At 34.3% G+C, this 24181-nt stretch overlaps 1 protein-coding gene across 12 annotated transcripts in view; it reads left to right on the top strand.

Moving 5' to 3' along the window:
- Window positions 1-24181, top strand: part of LOC139970445 (1-phosphatidylinositol 4,5-bisphosphate phosphodiesterase beta-4-like) — a 171420-nt gene that overhangs the window by 126787 nt on the left and 20452 nt on the right. For all 12 annotated transcript variants that reach the window (XM_071976159.1, XM_071976160.1, XM_071976157.1 and 9 more), the window contains 12 exons: window positions 2187-2260; window positions 8084-8234; window positions 10527-10611; window positions 12145-12321; window positions 15703-15805; window positions 17395-17559; window positions 18043-18142; window positions 19873-19977; window positions 20604-20662; window positions 21469-21634; window positions 22168-22274; window positions 23947-24062. In XM_071976159.1, the coding sequence (XP_071832260.1) occupies window positions 2187-2260; window positions 8084-8234; window positions 10527-10611; window positions 12145-12321; window positions 15703-15805; window positions 17395-17559; window positions 18043-18142; window positions 19873-19977; window positions 20604-20662; window positions 21469-21634; window positions 22168-22274; window positions 23947-24062 (1408 nt within the window). The remainder of the gene's footprint in view (window positions 1-2186; window positions 2261-8083; window positions 8235-10526; window positions 10612-12144; window positions 12322-15702; window positions 15806-17394; window positions 17560-18042; window positions 18143-19872; window positions 19978-20603; window positions 20663-21468; window positions 21635-22167; window positions 22275-23946; window positions 24063-24181) is intronic.

Consider the following 24181-nt stretch of genomic DNA (forward strand, 5'->3'; position numbering starts at 1 on the left):
GCCATGAAATTGAATTAACGTTGCCACATGTCACATGTTAGTTTTGACATTTTTGCACAGGCTATGTTAAGCCATCAATTCACTATGCAAATGTCATACTATCAGCATTGCTATGCTATCATAATCAATTAACCTTGTCATTTGGATGTTACATATCTGTTGTGTGAGAATGTCGATAAACAAAGAAGAACAAAAACCATGCCTTGTTGAACTCCAATCATTCCCCACCCTGACATTTAACAACTAACATATATACATAATACGTTACCTCCTTTTAAGATATTGTATATTTCATAGATAGGTAACATAGCATACCGACAAATTTAAACCACAGGAAACGCTGTATTTGGCAACTTTAGCACAGAAGTTAAAATCTTTTGAGATGTGGTTCCAATGTTATAGATAGGTATTAACATATCACACCTGCATAGTGAATCATCGAGGGTGAAAGACGTGGACGGCTACATAACCTAGATATTACTTGCTTTTAGGGTTGTGTTTGTAACATGTCACACATACACCTTTACTTTCAAAGTGAAGATCATATATAGCTAGTAAGCCCTTCCTGTCATATACATTATGTTTGAGAGCCTTAAAAGGTTTCATTTTGGTAAATAGACTTGTTCAAACTTACCACTGCAAGTTAAGAAGCTTTCTGTGTTGGCATGGATTAGTAGTTGAATCTCTTGGATGTTTGTTTGGCTTTAATATCTTTGCATGCCACAGCTATACCGCAATCATGTTGAACATAATCCCATTAGATACCTTAAAGCTGCACGTTGAGTCAACTTCACCACAATCTAACCGTAGAACACAGAATGGTTATCGTTATCTGTTCAGTGAAATCCTCTCATGTCACACTTCTGGCAAAAATTTTTACTGTCATCGATGAAAAACTGCAGGATTATATAACATTTTTGTCAGACAACATATTTGGTATTGTGTTTATTGGTTAGTAACTTGCATATTAATTGAAAGCAGCCAAATTGTTGTAAGAACTAGATTAGATTTCTTAATTTAGATCGAGGGATATATAATTATGTGTAAAGATTAAATGACTTCAAGGACAGAGGGATGCAAGGTCAGAATGCAATGCAACATGTAGATTAAATGTTTGACAACATGGTCAGACTCTGTGGGATACAGTAACTTAATCAGATGGCACTGTTGGGGTTACTATGTGCAGGAATGGGGGGGAGGGGGGATGTTATTACTAACAAGCCTGCATAATCGTGCTCTGAGCATTCAACAAATAAAAAAGGCTCATTGTTACACAGTATTGTTCCATCACCATGAACAGTGTTGAAATTGGACAAACGTATAGTGAGTCTCCCTATTAAACTCTTGAACTGTGTTGATAGATTATGAAGGTAAAAAAAATCAAAGGTACATTTTTTATAATTGACCTCACTGTGGGATTTTTTCCAGACTTGGTGTTGCTCTGTGATACTACAACTATAGATCTTTGCTGCACTGATTAAACAAAATACTACAACAAACTTTTCAGATATTCTCCTTGAGGACTGAATATGTGCAGGGTGTAACATTCAAATTAATGTTGTTTTCATCTAACAAAAAGATCATTATGTTAACATTGTTCTGCATCAATACTTTAGAACACATATGACAACTAGCATTTATAAATGACCACCCACAACATGAAATATAATTATTTTATTGTTGCAAGATCAGTTTAATGCTTCCATAAATACCTCTTGTGCTATTATATCGAATATAAAGCAGCCATTTTACATGACCTGTTGAAATCCTTCAAAATGATCTCATAATCAAATCATAAAACAGAAATATTGACAGGTATTTTCATAAGAATTAAACCGAGGGGGCTCAAAATATAACATCTGTACTCGGCCAACTGCAGTAATAAGTTAGGTTTACAGTCAAGACGAATAAGACATATCCTTCCTGGTCTGTACCTTTAGATGGTGTAATGTGTCTCCCGATCCATTCACCAAGCTGACTCTGTCATCCTCTTTCAATTTTCCTGCTGCACAGTATTCATAAAGATGTTTAAGTTTAAAGCAGCCAGCTTTCTAAATACACTTGCATGATTGCATCTCTTTGTCTTTGATGATGTCATAATATAACATTGTTAGATCATTTGTTTGTAATCTTAAATCGACTTTGTCATTCCCTATTTCTTTTTTACTGTTTTTTTTCTTTTGCAGACGCTCACCCAGAGTTAAAAAATGCCAACTTTGATGACCTCAAGGATGGAATCAAGAGCCCTATTATTAGAGAGGTAAGGCGCATTGCCAGAAGTGACTCATGTAGTAGAGACACATTCAGACAGAATTCTTTAAAACAATCCCTTGGAATAATAAACTGTCATGAAAAATGTTTGACAAGGAGCAATTGCCAGGTGTCATGAAATACCTTAATAGAAAAAACTGTCTATAGAAAAAAAGAAAAGAAAAAAAAACACAATACAGGTTCATGTTCATAAAAATACCATTAAAAACTTGCAAACTATAGTAGAAAAGTTTGATTGTTATGTTTGATTGTTACGTTTTGATACGTTTTGATTGACGAAATGTCTGTCACTAGGAAACTGAGAGCTAACCAGTGTGTGTGTGTGTGCCTTATTCGACGACTTGCTTTTATAAAGCAGCTTTTTAAGTCAGCAGGTTTTGCTAATTAATCTAATAGTCATCACCCAGGATGAACAAACTAAGACACCGTCATAGATTTTATCACCAAAATGAAGGCCATGATCAAGTACTGAAGGATTCCATTTGGTTCTGAAATATTCATCACCCACCATTTTGTTTTTTGTATTAATAACATATAAAGAATCAATTCCAAATTGCAAGTTTGATAATTGCAAAACTTCACAACGTTGTTATTTTTTTTGTTGGGGAGTAGGGGAGGGAGGGGGAACTTTTTGTAATGAAACAGGACTGTTCTGCAAATTGAAATACATTGCTAAGGCAATTAAGTATTGAAGAATTTATTTCAGTCAACTCAAGGTGCTGCTTATTTAAAGCTTGTAGTTAATCCTAATAAGACTCAAATTGATAGAACCTTTTTTTTCTAAAAAATTTTGGTAATATTTGTTTTGAACTTGAATTAGATAAGTTGTTCTCACTCATACCACTGCAGAGACAAACCTTTTAAATGAGATGGAGATAAAAACCCTGAAGAAAGTGCAATGAAGCATTGCATATGTCAAGTTCACTTTCAGGTCTCATCTCCATATATATGTTTTTTAATATTTATCCGCCCCAAGCAATAATCAATTCTGTTCAGACAAACATAGATATTTCAGTGTATATGTTAGGTAAGATAAACCGTCATCTATGGGTCATATGTGAGATAGTTTTTAATAACAAATATGCAAACCACCTTAAGGTTGGCTGACTCTGAATTGGTTTATTTGTTTGTTTTTATTTGTTGTTTTTTATTCAGTGCTGGTTTAATGTAACCAATATATTAACCAATGGATAATATATGAAAACCATCTCCAAATTTCAGAAAGTTTGCGCATCAAATAACAATTTTGGATTTTTTTTGAAAGAGACAAAAATGTCTCTGAAGGTTTTGCAAAGCTCTTGTCCTTGGCAAGAGGCATAAGTGATATAAGCGAATAAAGTGAAATAAGTAGCATTAGCGAATAGCTCTAACTCTCTTAAGTTTATATACCTCTCTCAGTTACGGTGATTTCATGCAAGTGTGTCTGTGCAGCAATGACAATCAGCATGAACAAATCCTGGATCCATGCAATTCACTATTTTATTAGACACAGCTCATTGTAAAATGTCAAAACGCTGTAACGGGAATCAGTCATGGTCGTGAATCTTGATTTTTATATCAGTTCACAGAGTAATTTCAATGACAGTAAAGAAAATCTAACCCAAGATGTTTATTAGAAATGTATCTGACGAAGGCAAAACTAGGCCACAAGCCCTGAGTGTATTGATGATGCCATCTTTTTTATAGAGCAACCTGTTTGCTAAACATAGCTCTTTTAGAATGCAACAAAAATTTAATGACATACTTCTATGAAAAGAATTTGACTTTTTAATTTCATTCCATTTGCAAAACTTGAAGGAGACGAAGGTAATATATATTTTTTTTTTGTCATCTTTTGTATCACGAAATCACCTCCCAAAGAAAACCAAGAAAAATGTAGCCTTCTTCCTCACAAACTTTTATCTTGCCTCTTTTACTGACAATGAAGTCACAAATGCAATTCCCTCTGTGGTGGTGGTGATAATTTTTCCTTTAGTTTTTTATTACAAACTAAAATTTAGCTTTCTTGGGATGTGCTTTATAACTAACATTATGGAAATAATGATATAAACTTCTGAGAGCAAAATGGACAAGTGTGCTTAGTGCTTTATCGATAGAAGGTGGAACGATTGATGGGATATAATTGTTATCCCCTTTACGACATCTGTATTATAATATCTGTTGCTTCAGATGGATTTTACAAACAGAGAAATGTTGTGTTTCAATCAAGAGAGAAAGTAATATCACTACATTATAAACAAAAGAAAAATTTACTTTATAAATACGAAGGTTTGCAAATCATAAACAATTAGTAAACAACAGAAATATATTCACTCTCACCTAATTTGGAGATTATACCATTAGGAAAAAAACTGTGCATGAGGAAATGTGTGAAATTAAAACAAATATTTGCATATGAAATAAAGCAAGATTCTGAAATAGGTTGGTTATGTATTGGTATACATGTTGCAGTACAAGTTCTTTTGAAACTGTCAACTGATTTTGATAAAATTCATCAAAACTTGCCAGAAAATGAGGTTTCGCAAATCTTACAGGGAAGCACAAACGTGGACGAGTCAGAAATCATTCAACAAAAAATGCTACAATTACCAAATCTCTGATTCTAGAGAAATGTTTGTGTCTTTATTTGGGTTACTTTTCCCATAGCTTTTGTTTAATTTTAATTGCCTTATGAAATATTCCAGCGACTGGTTCTAGTGCTGTTGTTACACTAAGTTCATGTTCCGGTGGTGTAAGTTTACGATAGTTTCTAGAAACAACAAAATATAATATTATGTGCTGTAGTTTGAAATATATTTTGGCAATCATATTTCTTTTTACACTCAAGTTTGTGACTCATTGAGCCTCTCAAGGTTAATATCATCTTTTATCTTTGATTCACTTTCTGAACATAATTTATAATAAATTACTTATTTTCTTTCTTTCCTTCTTTCCTTCCTTTCTCTTTTGGTCTAAAAGAGCTGAAAAAGATGACTTGTTGTTTTAATAATATTGAATTGTTTATTTTTAAGTTTGACTTGTGTCAGGTAGTTTGTAAGAGCAGCTTTTTGCACTTGGTCAGTAATTCTACCAAATTTATGGAATATTAGCCACAAACTGAGATGACATTCTTAGCTCTTACCTGAATTGAATGTTAATGAGGGCATAATAAATGAATTTGATTCTCACATTTTTTTGCCCAGGCAGCTTTGGCTTAAATTATATTTTTTTTTAATTGAAAAGTTCTAGTTTGTCAAATGGCAATTCTTTTGAATGGCTACTCAGGCTGTTAATTGCCCTACATTGTTGTAAGAATTTATTTTGAACATCCTCAACAAAGACAAAACTAAGAAAAAGCTAAAAAGCTGCTGCAAAAGTTCAATCAATATTAAAAACTAACATGAAAGATTGATCAGAGTGTCTTTATTGTTTATTCTTTGGCACTGTTTAAATTTCCCATATTTATACATGAAAACTGTTATCTTTATGAGCTGTTTTTTTATTACTTGCTCACCATTTCCATGCTTCATAATAAACAACTGGAGTAATTGTCTTTTACCATCTCAAATCAATTTACTAGATGGAGGACTTTTCTTGAGGGAATGATGTTCTCAAAAAGATAAAGAAAGCAGTATATTACTCATCTTCTTTTCGTTTCACTGTATTTGGATTAGAATATTAGGAAAATGGATCCCAACATCTCAGCCTGTTTAATTTTTTGTCATTGTTACTGACTTAAACTGCATAATGGAAGTGGGTTAACATATTTAAATTGTATTAAAATTGCAGTTGTTTAGCCCCAAGCTCAGTTTTGTATTCTGTTGTGACTGCAACATTCTGATAATGAAGTAGCATACTTCATGCATATTTTGATACCTCTCAATAAAGCTAAGAGATCTGTGTGGTGAAAATGATTTAATTACTTTAATTAGCATCGTAATCGTGTTTTGTTTTTGAAGACACCATTCTGTGCCCCCATCAGCTAATGAAAATGCTTAACATTTTTGTTAAAAAAACTTTCCAAGTTTTTAATTAATTTTAATCATTCCTGGGTATGGTTTTCTGTGAACTAAATATTGAAGACAGCTTTTCCAGATTATTATCTTTGTAATTCTTTTTACAACCAAGTCCATATAGAACCAACAGACTGTTGCAAAGTCAATGCAGTGGGCAGCTCTTTGAAATAATAACATTTAGATTTGGGAGTCCTTTACTTTGTTAAGCCTGTATTGGCTTTTTAGAGGATTTCCCTCCACATTTATACTTTTATTATCTGTGGAAAATCAAATAAACAAACAAATAAATATTGCTTATTGTATGCAGTCTTTACCCTCTCATTGAAAATAATTAGTTTGAATACCGGATGTCCTACACTTTTTTGTTATCCATAAAAAAAAAGTAGTGGTTTGTTGAAAAATGTTGAAATTGCTGTTATTTACAATTGTATGAAAAATACGAAAATCCATTGTTGCCCCATCCAGTAAATTAGAAAATAGCCACTGGATGGGCAAGAAATTAAAGCTGGCCCACCTGGTAAATTATTCTTATTTTACTTTTAGCAGTAAAAAAATAAGAAATATGAAACAGTTTGGAAAGTAAGTTTGATGTAGTTACACCTGCTGAAAAGTTTGATAAATAATAGGAATCAACTTAATCCTTGTTATGAATTGGATTCATTCATATTTATTGTCAGTCTTACCAAGGAGGTGTGGGGACTTTTTGCTTTGTATCTTATATTTTTTCTACTAACTTTGCTGTTGGATTTACTGAAAATTTGTGCAATCTTCATTTCACTTCCTCAAGGCATCATTTTTTTCAATTCCTGACTCTAAATGTCATCATTCATTAAATTTTATTCTGAAATTGTGAAGGTTTTGAAGCATTTAAAACTTGTAGATTAAACTAGCAAAATTCATCTGTCTGCTGTTTACAGTTGAAATGAGATGGCCAATAAAACTGTAATGAAAGTGACTAAATAATGTAAGCAGTTGATAGCATTTACACCCTCTATTTAGATCACACTTGAACGCCCAGATGTTTCAAAGTGATGTATGTGAACAAAATGCTTTCTTAGTCAATGCAATGCACTAGGATATGTACTATGATATATGTGCATATGTGTGCTCTGTGATATGTACATATGTGTGCTCTATGATATTGACATGTGTGTACTATCATATGTACATATGTGTGCTCTATGATGTGTGCTCTGTGATATGTACATATGTGTGCTCTATGATATTGACATGTGTGTACTATCATATGTACATATGTGTGCTCTATGATATATACATATGTGTGCTCTATGATATGTACATTAGTGTGTACTATGATATGTACAAATGTGTGCTCTACGATGTGCATATGTGTGCTCTATGATATGGACATATGTGTGTACTATCATATGTACATATGTGTGTTCTATGATGTGTGCTCTGTGATATGTACATATGTGTGCTCTATGATATTGACATGTGTGTACTATCATATGTACATATGTGTGCTTTATGATATATACGTATGTGTGCTCTATGATATGTACATTTGTGTGTACTATGATATGTACAAATGTGTGCTCTACGATGTGCATATGTGTGCTCTATGATATGTGTACTCTATGATATGTACAAATGTGTGATATGTGCATCTGTGTGCTCCTAGGAATGGGAGAAAAAGAATGGTAATGTAGGATATTGTTCTCACCACTACCGCTCCCCTTCCTCATCCCTCATCATATCAACCTCAGATGAAAATTTTGGTCAAGTCACCTGGTTTGTATTCATATTGTGAGTGTACCAAATTTTGTCTATGTTTTTCTTTTTGCTTTCTTTAGACTCACGGAGAACCATTGTCACAAGAAGCTGAGGCAGAGGTCGTAGCTAACTATCGCTACGTGGGAGCTACCACAAATATCCACCCGTACCTCTCCAAAATGATCAACTATGCACAACCAGTCAAGTTTCAGAATTTTGAGACCTCTGAAGGTAAACAGTCCAACCAGTGAAAAAAAAAAAGGAAACATAGTCAGTTTCAAGTTTTCCCCTACCCTAAATATTTTAATAGATTTCTCTTTACAAAGTGTCCTGCATGCCAGGAAGCCTGGGTAGCTAGTAAACATTAACTTTGTATATGTGTTAACCTACATTTTTGTCTGTTTTATCGCTTATATTAGAGTACATATCAGTTAACCTTTATTGTTAGTTCTTTATAATGGTACACATCTCTTAATATCCCGCCCCTGCTGTGTCGTCTCTTTCTGGTGCTCAGTACCTCGTGTCTTTATACATCTTGTCTTTACTTTTCTCTTTTAAGTATGATAGAAGATCTGCATCTTTGATCACCCAAAATGTTATAAGCATTTCATTTATGTGATTTCCTTTTAAGTTATATGTGATATGTTCTGATTGGTGGAGGATGTAAGTATATGAGGGTTTTACCTTATTCAAAGAAGTTTACCAACCTTATGACAGCCTCAGTTTAAGCATCAGTTTAGCATTATTGATAGAGCATAAAAGGGATATTCAATAAAAAGTTTCTGTCATTAGTTTAGACTTCAGATAGGAAACAACCGAAGAAGGAAAATGTTCCCTGCATGAGTGTTTTTTTTCTTTTCATTTTGTTTTAGATCCTTTCATTAAAGGCTAAACTTAACCTTTAGAACACAAAGAATTCTCTCCTTTCTTCCCAGTAATTATATGAATGGTAATGTAAGTTATACGGTATCGGTATTTTTTTATGTTTTTAAAAAAAAAATCTTGTCCCATACTAGGTTGTAAAGCAACTCGCCATGTTGTTTGGCCGAAGTAACATCTCATAATAAATAACGTATTGTAAGTCTGTGGTTACATTTTTGATCGTTTGTGATCAACTACAATATTAACCAAATTAATCGACCTCATCATTTGAATACTTCTATTTTTGAAACACTGTGACTCATTTGTAATTAACCTCCTGATTTAAACTCACCTCCTGGGTTAGGATAGATCCCATTTTGTAACAAGAATTATTCTCCATCTTTAAATCATAAATATTGTTTTGAGATGAATGTGGAATTAGGCTAGTAGAAATACTGACAAAACACTCTGCAACAAATTTTATGAGAGCTAGTAGGAAGCATTTAGTTTTCAAAAGTTTTCTTTTGTGCCGAAGCTTGGAAGTCATCTCAGCTTTGAACAAGTGCAATCACATTCTGGACAAAGCTTGATAGTAACAGTCAATACATAATGTTGACCTGCTTAATACAGAAAGCTCTTGGAATTCATCCAAAAAGATGTGTGTTTGTTTTTCTTGAAACTCTCTGAAGATTGGAGAGTACTTTGCCTGAAATATTATCTTGATAAGAACAAACTGGTTGTTATATATTGAAAGGAGTTGATTCTGTTTATTCATTTCTTGTTTATGAATCTTTTAAGGCAGAAGATGAGAGCGATATATTATTTCATATCTTCCAGCTTGAAACAAGAGGATTGATGCATAAATTAAATACAATCATGGAGATTTTGATCCATAATTAAAGAAGCTGACGGAGATATGAACAGATAATATGTATATCTCCTGATTCTGTTTCAAGTTTCATGCAGCATTTGTACTTTATTACATCAGCGTAAGGTTATAGTTATAAAATGTGACTGCAATCTCTTTTTTATTTATTAATATGTGTCGGTTGTTTATAAGTCAGATGTCAAATGAAGAGGATTGCTGTACGAGATTAAATATAAATAAGAAACCATGAGCTTTAAGAAGTGTCTGTAAACTAGAATTTGATCTAATGTTTTTAAAAGTCAACAAATTGAGTATTTTTCAAAAGAAATGATTCAAAAGGGAGAAAGAAGTTTGTATAGGTTATTCATGCTTGCATATGAACACATATCATCATAACAGTGTAATGCAATGAGTCAACTAGGAATTATGATGCGAAAGTTAATGTTTGTAACTTTGTATACCACTTAGTGACAACCGTAACATGGACTTCATTGGCAAAAGTGCAATTTGTCTATTATTTATACAGCACACAAATTGCCCAATTTCCCACCCCACCCCTTCTCCTTACTCTTTTCATATTTCTGATATCATATTACTCTTGTTTCCTGCATTATATCACTACTATTTTTTGGTGAGAATTATGACATTTTCTTCATGATCAAGGTCTTACGTATTATATTAGAATGATCCACAAATTTGTTTATCAGGTCTAAGGTTTAAGTTTGTGTTATTCACTAACCTTTTCAATTTACCTATTTTTTCTCTCTTTCTTTCTTTCTTTGTTTTTTGTGCAGAATTAAACCTTCATTTCCAGATGTCATCCTTCAATGAATCTGTTGGACTCGGCTACATCAAACAGCAGTGCATTGAATTTGTCAAGTATCCTTATAAAATTCAAACAAATTTATACAATTTCAACATTATTTTTAATCATCATAGTATTTTTTGTTTAGAGAATCAATCAAACTTTCACCCTCCTCCCCCGTTTCCCCCACCCCAAAAAAGGTGAAGAAGAAGAAGATGGAAATTGTTATAAGCTGATAGAAAATAACGGAATAGAATCTATGCCATATAGTGACCTAGAGAGGTTTTTTTTTGCTGTTAACACAATATCCACAAGTCAATGTGTTGTGTTCACATTGTTCATTGTATTTATTACTCATCATTCTCCTAAAGTAAATGACATGACAGTTATCACATGAATACATCCAATGATTTATACATTCAATAAACCAAGTGTAATCAACATCTCAACCTTATTAAAACCGCTCTTTCTTCATGCACTGTATATATTGAATACATAAACCTCACTACTCCTGACAGGTATATATATAAGGATCGAGACATACAGACTTTATAGAGGGTTTTTACTCAATTTATTTATAGTGGGGAATATAATTACCGCACAGTCTATGGATAATGATTTACTTAAAAAAATACTTTCAGCATTCATTCAACCACCTTGATAAAACAGCACAACATTATTAAGCTAATACATGCTTGTTTGACAAGCCATTAGCAGCAGCAGCAATTATGGGCAAAGAAAAGAAGAAAAAAACCACGATTGCATCCAAGATGATGAGTCCATATTAGATATAACGCCTTGATTATTGCACACATCAAATGATGAGAAATCAATGGTTCATAAAGAAGGTATTTCATCAGGGTGTGTCAGCTAGGAGCATATTTTATTGATCAGGTTTTTTAAAGCTATCATGCTCTTTAATAAAAGGTTTAAAGTTCTCCTGTATAAAATACTAATATTGTTTGATATCGGCTTGCACTTGGGAGCTATTTACATATCACTTAAGCTGAACTTGATATTAATAAGGAGGTTTAGGACTTTTCCTTGAAGAAAGGTTATATGAATCAAAAGGTTTCTCAAACAACATTTTTTAAGAATGCTGTAATATGTATTAACACATGACATTTGGCAAGTATTTCTTAAATTTTTGACTTACATGTTGTGTTTGAGCTGTAATAATAAAAAACATGTGTCTCTTCCAATCTTTTTCAAAAAAGGATTAAAGGGAATTTCTCTTCCAAACTTTTCCAGAAAAAGGAAGGAGAGATAATTTGTCAACTCAGATTGTAGGTGACAGTTCAAATTCTTGTGTGTTAAAGTTTTTGGAACTGTGCCAAGTTGAGTGTAATCCACATAGATGGGGTAGCTCTCAGATTATTTTTTATTTTTCAATTTATTCTCAAAGGATTTTAAATCACATTGAACGACACATTTTTTTCTGACCATTTGCAAACCAAAAAAAGGTAAGGAAGCAGGGTCAATATAAAGATGTGGATGGGGACGAGTTTCAAGTTGTTTCTTTCTTTCAGCCTTTAAACATGTATGTGTGACTCCTATTTTCTTGATTCCTAGATCCCCATATTTGTACCTTAACTTGTAATCAACAGCTACAATAAACGACAGATGAGTAGGATTTATCCTAAAGGAGCTCGCTATGACTCTAGTAATTTCATGCCACAGATCTTTTGGAATGCTGGATGTCAAATGGTAGCACTCAATTTCCAAACTCCAGATATTGGTATGCAATTAAACCAAGGAAAATTTGAGTACAATAATGCTTGTGGGTAAGTAGATACAGTTGATAATTTTACCTAATCTTTGTATTTACTTTTCCACATCTTAAAACAACCCCCTTTTAATTGGCAATATCTCATATGACATCTATGTTGTAATTAGGTGCAAAAAGTCTTTGCTTTGTTGCTTGCTCAGCAAGAAGGTTAATGATAACTTTGCAACAGCAGCAGTAGAAATGAGAAACTTAAGGGAAAAATGTATAGGGCATCAAATTTGTAAATGGGTAATGGACTCTTTGTAACTAAAACCTCTGATTGTTCAGAGTGCACAAGGTGGGCTATGATTAAGAAATGAATTACAACAGGTTATTCTGGGTAGTTGGCTGGAAGGATTTGATGGAGGTCTTTGAAAGGGAAAAAGTGGGTTTCTGGCATGAGTGAGGCTTGAACAAAGTTGGAAGAACATAGTTATGTAATATGTACAGGAAACAACATATTAATGTGCGTAATGTTTGAAGTTCTACGGTGAGAAAGATACTGAAAACTAGATGATTATAAATTTTGCTCAACAAGCAAAATTCATCTCTCTTTGACCTTTCATCGTAACAAATATTTTTAAATTTTTAAATAAATTCAGCCATTGTTAGTTTAATTTTGCAACATGATGGTTAACATTCAGATTAAATTGTTTCAGGAGGTGCGTCCTTGTAGAAGTCTTTCTTTGTCTTTGAAAAGCCCATAGTGCTTAATATCCATGCAAACAGTGGATATTTGCTTCTTTTCTGAGTTGTGTTAAAGTCTGTTATACATGGCACTAGGCAAAACATGAATCTAATTCCCCAAACAAAGACCTTTTCTAGAGTTTTCTATAAATTATCAACAATTTCCAGCATTAAAGTATGTAGAATTAAAAAAAATTCATTCTGAATTGAAATTCAGTTAATACAGTCTTTACATTAAACCAAACACAGACAGTAAACTTCAAAATGTCATAAATGATTTTATATTGCCCTCTTACCTGTGACATGTGTGTTATTAATCTCCATCATTTCCTCAAACCTCAGTAATTCTGTGAAAAGTCTGAAGCCTTGTTTAAACTATATACCACCACTAATAACTCTCTTGTTTATAGTGGACACAAAGCCAAGCATTATTTTCAGCTGATATGACAAAGATCTTTGTGATGAATGACTCATGCAAACAGCTAAGAAAATGTTGTTCCATTTGGAAGATATCCTAGTTTCTAAAAGTCATGCGTAGGAGCTGTCATATTGTTAATCTATGATGTCACAGTGTCATATTGTTAATCTGTGATGTCATAGTACCATTTGGATCTGAAACACTTACTTTCTCTTTGTTTTTCTTTTCAAATTTTTCCAGGTAAAATGTTAACATTAGTGACACTAAAACCAATGCCATGAATTAGGTCATGTCAAGACGCTCAATAGACATTTAGATTCAGCACTTGCAAACTGCTCTCTATATTACAGAAAATAAGTATCGCCAAAAATTAGGAAAATATTAAACAATGAAGCAGATGTGCCACAATGAGGCATATTAAGACTAGATCAAGTTTTCATGTCTTATGTGTGAAAGTAACATTAAATATGTGATATCTTATCAATGGAATAAGATTATACTTAGCTGTTTGGGGAAGATGTTCATGACAATTATCTCTATCACATAGATCAATAATGATGGTTTTGTCGTGTCTCATGGCTGTGGGGCAGGGAGGGGGGTTGTTCATGACAGTTATCTCTATAACATAGATTAATAATGATGGTTTCGTTTGTGTCTCCTGGCTGTGGGGCAGGGGGGGTGTTCATGACAGTTATCTCTATCACATAGATCAATAATGATGGTTTTGTTTGTGTCTCCTGGCTGTGGGGGGGGGGGGTGTTGTTCATGACAGTTATCTCTATAACATAGATCAATAATGATGGTTTTGTTTGTGTCTCCTGGCTGTGGGGCAGGGAGGGGTGTTGTTCATGACAGTTATCTCTATCACATAGATCAATAATGATGGTTTTGTCGTGTCTCATGGCTGTGGGGCAGGGAGGGGTGTTGTTCCTGACAGTTATCTCTATCACATAGATCAATAATGATGGTTTCGTATGTGTCTCCTGGCTGTGGGGCAGGGAGGGTGTTGTTCCTGACAGTTATCTCTATAACATAGATCAATAATGATGGTTTCGTATGTGTCTCCTGGCTGTGGGGCAGGGAGGGGTGTTGTTCCTGACAGTTATCTCTATCACATAGATCAATAATGATGGTTTTGTCGTGTCTCATGGCTGTGGGGCAGGGAGGGGTGTTGTTCCTGACAGTTATCTCTATCACATAGATCAATAATGATGGTTTCGTATGTGTCTCCTGGCTGTGGGGCAGGGGGGTGTTGTTCATGACAGTTATCTCTATCACATAGATCAATAATGATGGTTTTGTCGTGTCTCATGGCTGTGGGGCAGGGAGGGGTGTTGTTCATGACAGTTATCTCTATCACATAGATCAATAATGATGGTTTTGTCGTGTCTCATGGCTGTGGGGCAGGGAGGGGTGTTGTTCATGACAGTTATCTCTATCACATAGATCAATAATGATGGTTTTGTCGTGTCTCATGGCTGTGGGGCAGGGAGGGGTGTTGTTCCTGACAGTTATCTCTATCACATAGATCAATAATGATGGTTTCGTATGTGTCTCCTGGCTGTGGGGCAGGGAGGGGTGTTGTTCATGACAGTTATCTCTATCACATAGATCAATAATGATGGTTTTGTCGTGTCTCATGGCTGTGGGGCAGGGAGGGGTGTTGTTCATGACAGTTATCTCTATCACATAGATCAATAATGATGGTTTTGTCGTGTCTCATGGCTGTGGGGCAGGGAGGGGTGTTGTTCATGACAGTTATCTCTATCACATAGATCAATAATGATGGTTTTGTCGTGTCTCATGGCTGTGGGGCAGGGAGGGGTGTTGTTCCTGACAGTTATCTCTATCACATAGATCAATAATGATGGTTTCGTATGTGTCTCCTGGCTGTGGGGCAGGGAGGGGTGTTGTTCCTGACAGTTATCTCTATCACATAGATCAATAATGATGGTTTCGTATGTGTCTCCTGGCTGTGGGGCAGGGAGGGGTGTTGTTCATGACAGTTATCTCTATCACATAGATCAATAATGATGGTTTTGTTTGTGTCGCCTGGCTGTGGGGCAGGGGGGTGTTGTTCATGACAGTTTTCTCTATCACATAGATCAATAATGATGGATGTTCATGGCTCCTGGATGTGGGGCAGGGGGTGGGTCGTTGTTCATGACAGTTATCTCTATCACATAAATCAATAATGTTGGCTGGGTTCATGTCTCCTTTAAGCTCACAACAAAGAAAAGTTTATTAACCATCTCAATGTGATAATGTTATTCTTTTTTTCATGATTGGTAGTTTCCTTCTGAAACCAGACTTCATGAGGAGACCAGATAGGACATTTGATCCCTTTTCAGAGTCACCTGTGGACGGAGTTATCGCTGCAACTTGCTCTGTACAGGTAAGGTATTCAATGATGTACCTCGTAGATTTCTTGTTAAAGAAGAAAGCAGATCAATCGTTTGCTATATTATAAAAGTCAAGCATGTCCTTCTTTATGGATTTATGTCATAATATACCATCCTTGGCAAATGGAACTGTAGGCCCAATAATCATTGTGTATGCTTCTGTAGGGATGACTACATAGTCTAAATTTCATGCAGACTACATGTAGTCTACATGTAGAATACAAGAAGAATACATGTAGTCTACATGTATAAAATACATGTAGAATACATGTATAAAATACATGTAGTCTACATGTATAAAATACATGTAGAATACGTGTAGAATACATGTAGAATACATGTAGACTACATTTAACATACATGTAGAATACATGACATGTAGTCTTATCTACATGTAGAATACATGTAGAATATTCTGTTGACGTCAATACATATTCAATATATCCCAGGGAATAATTATTCACACTTCGTGTAGCAGGTCTGAAGGCTCTGAATTTTCTCATAAAATACTCTGGTTTCTGTTAACAAAAATAAACCCTGCTATACATCTTTGGACTTGTATAGCTATTTGCTCATTTTGTATAGCATTTTGCGATGTGATAAATTATTTCCTATATCCAGTATAACATACAGGCATTTTCTGTAGACTAAGCAAGCGCTTCCCATATTTTCATGAGAGTAAAATAATGCAATAGAAAAGTAGCATTAAGCAAAATTCATGTTAATTGCCTGTCATGTACAATGTAAACTTATTGCATATTCTTTAGACTTGCAATATGCCTTAGAGTAAAGTAAAGCATGAGGATTGAGAAATAAGGCCATACATATACGGTTGAATTGAGAAATACAGCTAGATTATAAAATACAGTCATATTCTGTAGTCCTTAACATGTACACCATGCATATCTATGAGAGTAAATATATGGTAGGATTAGAGTTTAAAATACAGAAATATTCTGTAAATTCTGTAAAATAAAATGTATCATATATACCCTTAAGCAGTAGTAATTATATATATTTTGTAGAGCTAAAGCTACTTTTTTCTGCTCAGTTAAATTAAGATTCTGTGATTCAGCATTATGTAGTATATACCTTATTATGTTAGAACATGTCATCTGTGAATTTCTAGAACTTTTGCTGCTTCAAATCAATTTGTAAGCTGCATGTAATCGGACACTCGTGATTGTTTAGGTTATCATAGGGAGACTGTAATAAGGTTTCATTTATATTACCACTGAGACAACTCAAGACATTTTGGAATACCCTTACAAAAAATGTTTTAATACAATGTGGGTTATATTACCAAATAGAGCTATAATGTGAATATAAATGTTTAGCTTGAGAGTGTTGGTAACATGAGATTGTGTACATGTTCACAGCTGTATTAATTGCATATCTGAATTGAACAAATATTAACTTTGTTCCGTTTCACATATTCCCAAAGTGATGATTGTCTGACTGTATCTCTTACCTGGAAACAGATTGATTTATCACTGCCTCAGTCAACCTTAATATCACAGAACAATTTAGTTATCAATGGTTTGTTTTCAATCAAACATTGGTCATTGGTCACCATTCACAGGTCATCTCTGGTCAATTTCTCTCTGACAAGAAAGTTGGTACTTACGTTGAAGTTGACATGTACGGGTTACCAACGGACACAATCCGAAGAGAGCACAAAACCAGAACTGTTCTCAACGACGGATTAAATCCTCTATACAACGAAGAACCTTTTGTATTCAGAAAAGTAAGGCTTTCTACAAACACTGATTCAGGATTTATTTTTGATGCTCTCAGCCTTACATTGTTCTTCATCGATTTGTTTTGGTCTGCATGTTGAAATGTCAAACGTCTAATTTAAATGGTATTACATTAGTGTTTATTCAAATAGTGTGTTTAACAACATGCATTGTGATTGCAAGGAAAATTTACATGGAGCATAGCTCTTATAAACTTGACATCACTCCCTTGTATCTGTATAAACCAATAATTTTAGGCTGTTTGAAAAGTCAAGTTGACAGGTTGAACAATCATCTTTATAACATTTGATCATAGTTAGAGTTGTATGGTGGGGGAGGAATCTGGGAAGGCGACAGATAGGGTAGGGCGGTAGCGAGGGGAGAGGCATATTTATTATTTAACCCTTACTGAAGTCATTGGTTTACTCATCCTGGTATTTGTGTGTGTAAATTTCAGCCCTCCTGTTAATTAATTCTGTCTGTTATTCCAGGTTGTTTTACCAGATTTAGCAGTATTGAGGATAGCAGTGTATGAGGAAAATGGTAAACTAATAGGACAAAGAATTCTTCCACTTGATGGTCTTCAAGCAGGTATCTATCACCTTACTCTCTTTTTAATATTTATCATCAAATTTAATGAATTCTAATTTTTTCCAAACTGTGTGCCAAATCATCCACAGCAAGATTTGTTCTACATAGTCAAGAATCCTGCAATGAGGGACTCAGTAGTATCGACAGATACTAGTATCAGTAGTATCTGCTAGTATCAGTAGTAATATCAGTACCAGATACTAGTATCCGTAGTATTGGCTAGTATCAGTAGTAGTATCAGTATCAGATACTAGTACCAGTAGTAGTATCAGTAGCAGATACTAGTATCAGTAGTATCTGCTAGTATCAGTAGTAATATCAGTACCAGATACTAGTATCCGTAGTATTGGCTAGTATCAGTAGTAGTATCAGTATCAGATACTAGTACCAGTAGTAGTATCAGTAGCAGATACTAGTATCAGTAGCAGATACTAGTATCAGTAGTATCTGCTAGTATCAGTAGTAATATCAGTACCAGATACTAGTATCTGTAGTATTGGCTAGTATCAGTAGTAGTATCAGTATCAGATACTAGTACCAGTAGTAGTATCAGTAGCAGATACTAGTATCAGTAGTATCTGCTAGTATCAGTAGTAATATCAGTACCAGATACTAGTATCTGTAGTATTGGCTAGTATCAGTAGTAGTATCAGTATCAGATACTAGTACCAGTAGTAGTATCAGTAGCAGATACTAGTATCAGTAGTATCTGCTAGTATCTGTATCAGTAGTAGTATCAGTAGTAGTATCAGTACCAGATACTAGTATCAGTAGTATTGGCTAGTATCAGTAGTAGTATCAGTAGCAGATACTAGTATCAGTAGTAGTATCAGTAGCAGATACTAGTATCAGTAGTATCAGCTAGAGGTTACAGTACTTCCACACTCTATCGTTAATACAGAACTATGAATCTTATAAATGAATTAATAATGGAAAACAAATGCGGAAATTTTAGACAATGGAAAAGAGCAAATAAATCTATGGCTAGATCCGAGTTTGGACCAGTGACCTCTGGGTTAGAATCCCTTTCCAGCCATAAATTTCTTTACTCTCATTGAGAACTATGAATCAATCACAAGTTGGATCAAAGTTATATTATATAATAAGGCAAGAGTGAAATATGACACATAGTTATTGTTTATTATAAAATACAACCCTTAAGAATCTTGAATGAAATATAAGATAGTTATCATTTATTTTAAAATAATGCCCTTTAGAACTCTTTTGTGAAATATAACACAAGTTTATTGTTTGTATTATAATAAGGCCCTTAGTTAAGAACTCTTGAGTGAAATATAACACATAGTTATTGTTTATTATAATAATTCCCCTTAGTTGAGAACTATTTGAGTGAGATATTACACATAGTTATTGCTTATTGTATTAGATCTTGTCAAAAATTCTTATTTCCCTTGCCATTGGACATTTTTTCTCAAACCCTGAAACATATCCATAGCGGTGTGTTTCATCATATTTTGAAAATGTAGGAAGATTGGAACAATATCTCTTTGCTATTTTAACTTTGCAAATATCTTCAGGATTGGAAGCATTACTCTATGAAAATTTCCATCACGTGAAATTCCACTCTACCTTGACATGCCTAGAAATCATTAAGCATTGTTAAAACGTACAATCGTTAACATTAGAGGGGAATGATACAGCTTTCTCTCTATTGATGATGGCCTCCCTCATAAGATGACATCTTCATTTATCTTTTCTTCGTCATACAGGGTACAGACACATTTCATTGAGAACTGATGGTAACTTCCCTCTCTCGCTGCCGACAGTGTTCTGTTGTATTCAGTTGAAAACATATGTACCTGATGGATTAGGGGGTAAGTCAAACATATGTACCTGATGGATTAGGGGGTAAGTCAAACATATGTACCTGATGGATTAGGGGGTAAGTCAAAGAAGTAAAAGCTGGTCAATTGCAAGTTTTAGTATTATCATTACATTTCTTCCTTCAGTAGTTGTTTCCAAAATACTAACAGCTATGAGTAAAGAGCTAAATTAAAATGGATTCAGTTGCAAGTGGGAGGGGCAGGTTGAGACTGAATGTCTGGCACCAATTGGGATCTTCTCAGAACTCATACTTTGTTCTAAAGGTCAAAAGAGATAACCAATTCCACATAATCCCGTCTGCCCCTGAGATATTAGCCACAACCACTCTTTGCATAAGTTGTCATTTAAACACTCAGTACACAACGATTCAGACCTCCCCCACCTCTCCCCTCCAGTCCCCTCCCCCCTCCCCACCCAGTAGAAAATCTTCTTGGCTTTTACACTTAGACTCATAGAACTTTCTGCTATTCTCTTTATCCAAATTGTGAATTTACATCTCTATTTATAAACATCCTCTTAATGTTGATAGTATAAGTAACATAGTTATGAGTCCATTATTGGTACCATGTGTTCCTATGACAAACTTTTATTACTTTGACTTCTTATTCTCTTTCAGATTTTGTGAATTTGTTATCAGATCCATTACAGAAATTATCCAGTTACGGTGTAGACGAGGTATGTGGATTTCAGTCAGTTAAACCATTCCTGCAGCTTCAATTCAAAAGCATCTTTGAGAAATATTTAGAACAACTTGCTACTCCTATACTTATACGATTTCTATTTTTCAACTTTTTAATTAAAAAATCTGTCAATTGTCTAAGTTAATGCTTAGCTTTTATTTTTGATGTAATAGTTTCAAGGTGAAAGGATTGAAACACAGACAGAACTTCTGTCTGAGCTATTTTTTTATATTTATGATTGAATGAATGTAGTAAAAGCAGCCTCATGAATTATTCATATATGGTAATTAAGGATCTTTCTTGTTGTTTATCATTGGTTAGTCATGACTTGATTGGTGTGTACTAGGCAGTCTACTCTCCAATGTTTCTTCCAATTGATTTGATATGTAAAGGTTCTCTATTCTGGACCTCTTTGTGATAATTGACAATGTGCTGACATACAGTTATGTTTGCAGGGCTTCCTTTGAAGGGTCATCTTGTGTGCTGGCTAAATTGGTAGAGAGGAATAAAAGTATTGAACGATATCGTTGGGTTTCTCTGAGGGAACTAGTACTTTTTAGTTATGCTGAGTCTGTTTTAACATGATGTGTTACCCTTGTTTCACACTGAATCTTTCACATTGAAAGCTGCATTGCATAAGTGTGAAAGTAGTATGAAAATGTGAAAGTTGTATGTACTGATCGCCCATACTACAGGTTTAACTCCAAATTTGATAGACAGTGATAGCAGACTGGTTATGTGAATGTTTGCATTAATTGCAATATGATAAGTCATATTTCAAACAAAATTCATTCTTTACAGAACGATATTGAGCAAGTGCCTCTCGGCAAAAGGCAGAATAGAAACCCTCAACGGACTGGAACCGTCTCTCCGCAAACCACATCTCCATCTTGTACCCCCGGTGCTCCACCACTAATACGTGATTCTAATTCATCTATACTGACAGACAGCAGAGACAAGGAAAAACGTAAGCTTTGTCTTTATGTGTCATGAAGAAGGATTTGACTATATGCATCCTCTGTCTATAGTACACTATCTGCAAGTCATGATCTTAATGATGTTTAGAATTTTACAAATATGTTCATGATCATATAAAAATACTTGAATAATAGAAAATAGAAAAATAATGTAAAATATTTGAATTTCTGTGGTTTTGTGTTTGGCAAATCCTGACAGAAGTCTGTCCGAATGCAATTATATATAATTTTAGCAAATTTTACTAATTATCTTAACTTTTTGCTCACCTTTGTAACACAACCCTACCATTTTTTATCTAAGTCCTGTGTTTGGTTCTTTTCAACTTCAATTCAAACATGGCAGGGGCTTCCACTTCAAAGGTGTTAGAACTTACTCCAATGGCTTCAAAAGTGGTACAAAACATAACAGTGAACCATAATTCACAAGACAGTGTTTACCTAATTCCCGTATTTTAGAGTAGTTCAACATAAATGAGACAGCAGTAATTAAATGTTTTTTTTTATATTCTCTTCTGTTTTACAGTTGTTCCGCTGGTCACCTCTGAAATGCTGAAACAGGAAAAAAATTACCAAAAACTCCTCAGGAAGCAGCAAAAGGAATTGGATACCTTATCAAAGAAACATTCCAAAGTGAGTCAATGGTCTGACTTTAAGGATCATGCCTCTAGCAGTCCATTACAATTAACCTTGCACACTTCCCACCAGATCACATCCTGTGTTTCTTTCTTATGAGAAGCCTGTTGACTCAGTAGACCTATACACAGTCACAAATGAGCAGTCAGATGATATCTAGCCTATTAAATGTTCCATGGCAGTATTAAAGGCATTGAGTTAACTTTCAAAGTTAACTTTCCGTTACTTGCAAGTGAAGGTTTTCTCTTGTTGCTACAAAATGCAGACAGTAATGAAACGTGATACCTTGTTATCTTTAGCTGGACCTGAGATGTCCATCGCTGTATCCTTTGTACACTGTACTGTGGGTTATGACTGCAGCTGTATGTACTGACTGTACACTAGTGTCTAATTACCGACGGTAGCAGGCTGTGTGTGTATTTTCTGGGATCGATGGTGGTGTCTAACACTTCTGTTATACCTCATTCGAAACTAGGTCAGATTACCGGCATTAGATGTTTCTTTTTACGCGAGTCTTCACACCCTTTAAACAGTGTTTGCCTTAAATCTCATACTTAAAGTAGGCCAGGAAAGATGTACATCTGTTATGGAAAGGTTGTTGGCTGTTTTGTTTTTAAGGAAAAAAATCTTTCAGATGAAATGAAATGGACATTCTTCTCTTGATATGGATCTTCTGATGTGATACAAGCTAAAGACATGTTTTGCACTGAAGTACTTTTCTTGGCTGCCGATATTTGAAGAGACAATAGAGCTATTTACAATGTTTAACCATTACATTACATACATTCTGTGTCATTTATTGCACATGAAGCAAATTGCGTTGTTCAACATGCTCATGGTTTACTGTGTCATGTCAAATAGACAATCAGCTGTCTTGTCTGGTTGTGGAATTAAAGCTGCCATAATGTTGAAAGAATTATGAGAAAGTAAAGGAATTTCTTTTGCGCAGATTGTCATATCTTTCTTGAAAATTCCTAAAATGAGATTAATGTATTCCCTATTCAACGGACATCGATCAAATTGTTATAGTCTATAAGGTGCATTGTTTAATTAACACTCCTTACAAAAATGAAATGGTTGTGTCAAAGTAACACAATTCAACACTAACTGATGTAAACAACCTTGAGTCCCAAAGATTATACAAAAATCAGGAGTAAAACTAAGGATTGTTTCGTACTTTAACAACAACAAAATCTCCAGGTGTTCTAGACTTTGTGTGAGGATAGTTCATGTCTCTCTTAATCAGGTATGTAATGTAAATTCCCTGTTTTGAGTTTTTTTGAAGCACAAAGTTGTCTGCTTCCATTCTGCATATATATGGCATGTATTAAGAAGCACACGGTGGTGTTAGCTTAGTACAGAACAACAGCTATGTATAAACAATAACTAAACATGAAAATATACACACATGTCTGCGTGGTTGAATCACAAGCCGATCAGATGTGTGAGGTTTGATAGCCCCGCCCTGAAAGTTGAATATTTACATCATCTGTTGTCTATTGTAAAATGAGACTCAGTGCATAGAAATCTTTGTTGTAACAAAGTAAAAGAGATTTTTATCATAAGAGCTAGAAAAGTTGACTTGTTAAAAGGACTATTTACCTCATTTTATCTACTAATATCCAATCTCATTTATTTTATTTTTTTATTCTTTTTGTATTCTTAACAGGATATGACTTATCTTCAACGAAGCCATTGCTTGACAGTGGACAAGTTGGTGGCCTACCATGATAGAGAAAAGCAATTTAAAGAGAAAAGCCTTGAAAAAGCAATTAAGAAAAGAGGGTGAGTGATCAATAACACATTAAGATATATATTTTTGGTGATTTGAAGTTATATTGGCATGAATTAATTCTAGTTTTTCACAACTTCAAGCAGGTTAGGGATTTCTCATTTTTGTGAGG

This window comes from Apostichopus japonicus, chromosome 8, assembly GCF_037975245.1.
Source record: "Apostichopus japonicus isolate 1M-3 chromosome 8, ASM3797524v1, whole genome shotgun sequence".
NCBI lineage: Eukaryota > Metazoa > Echinodermata > Holothuroidea > Aspidochirotida > Stichopodidae > Apostichopus > Apostichopus japonicus.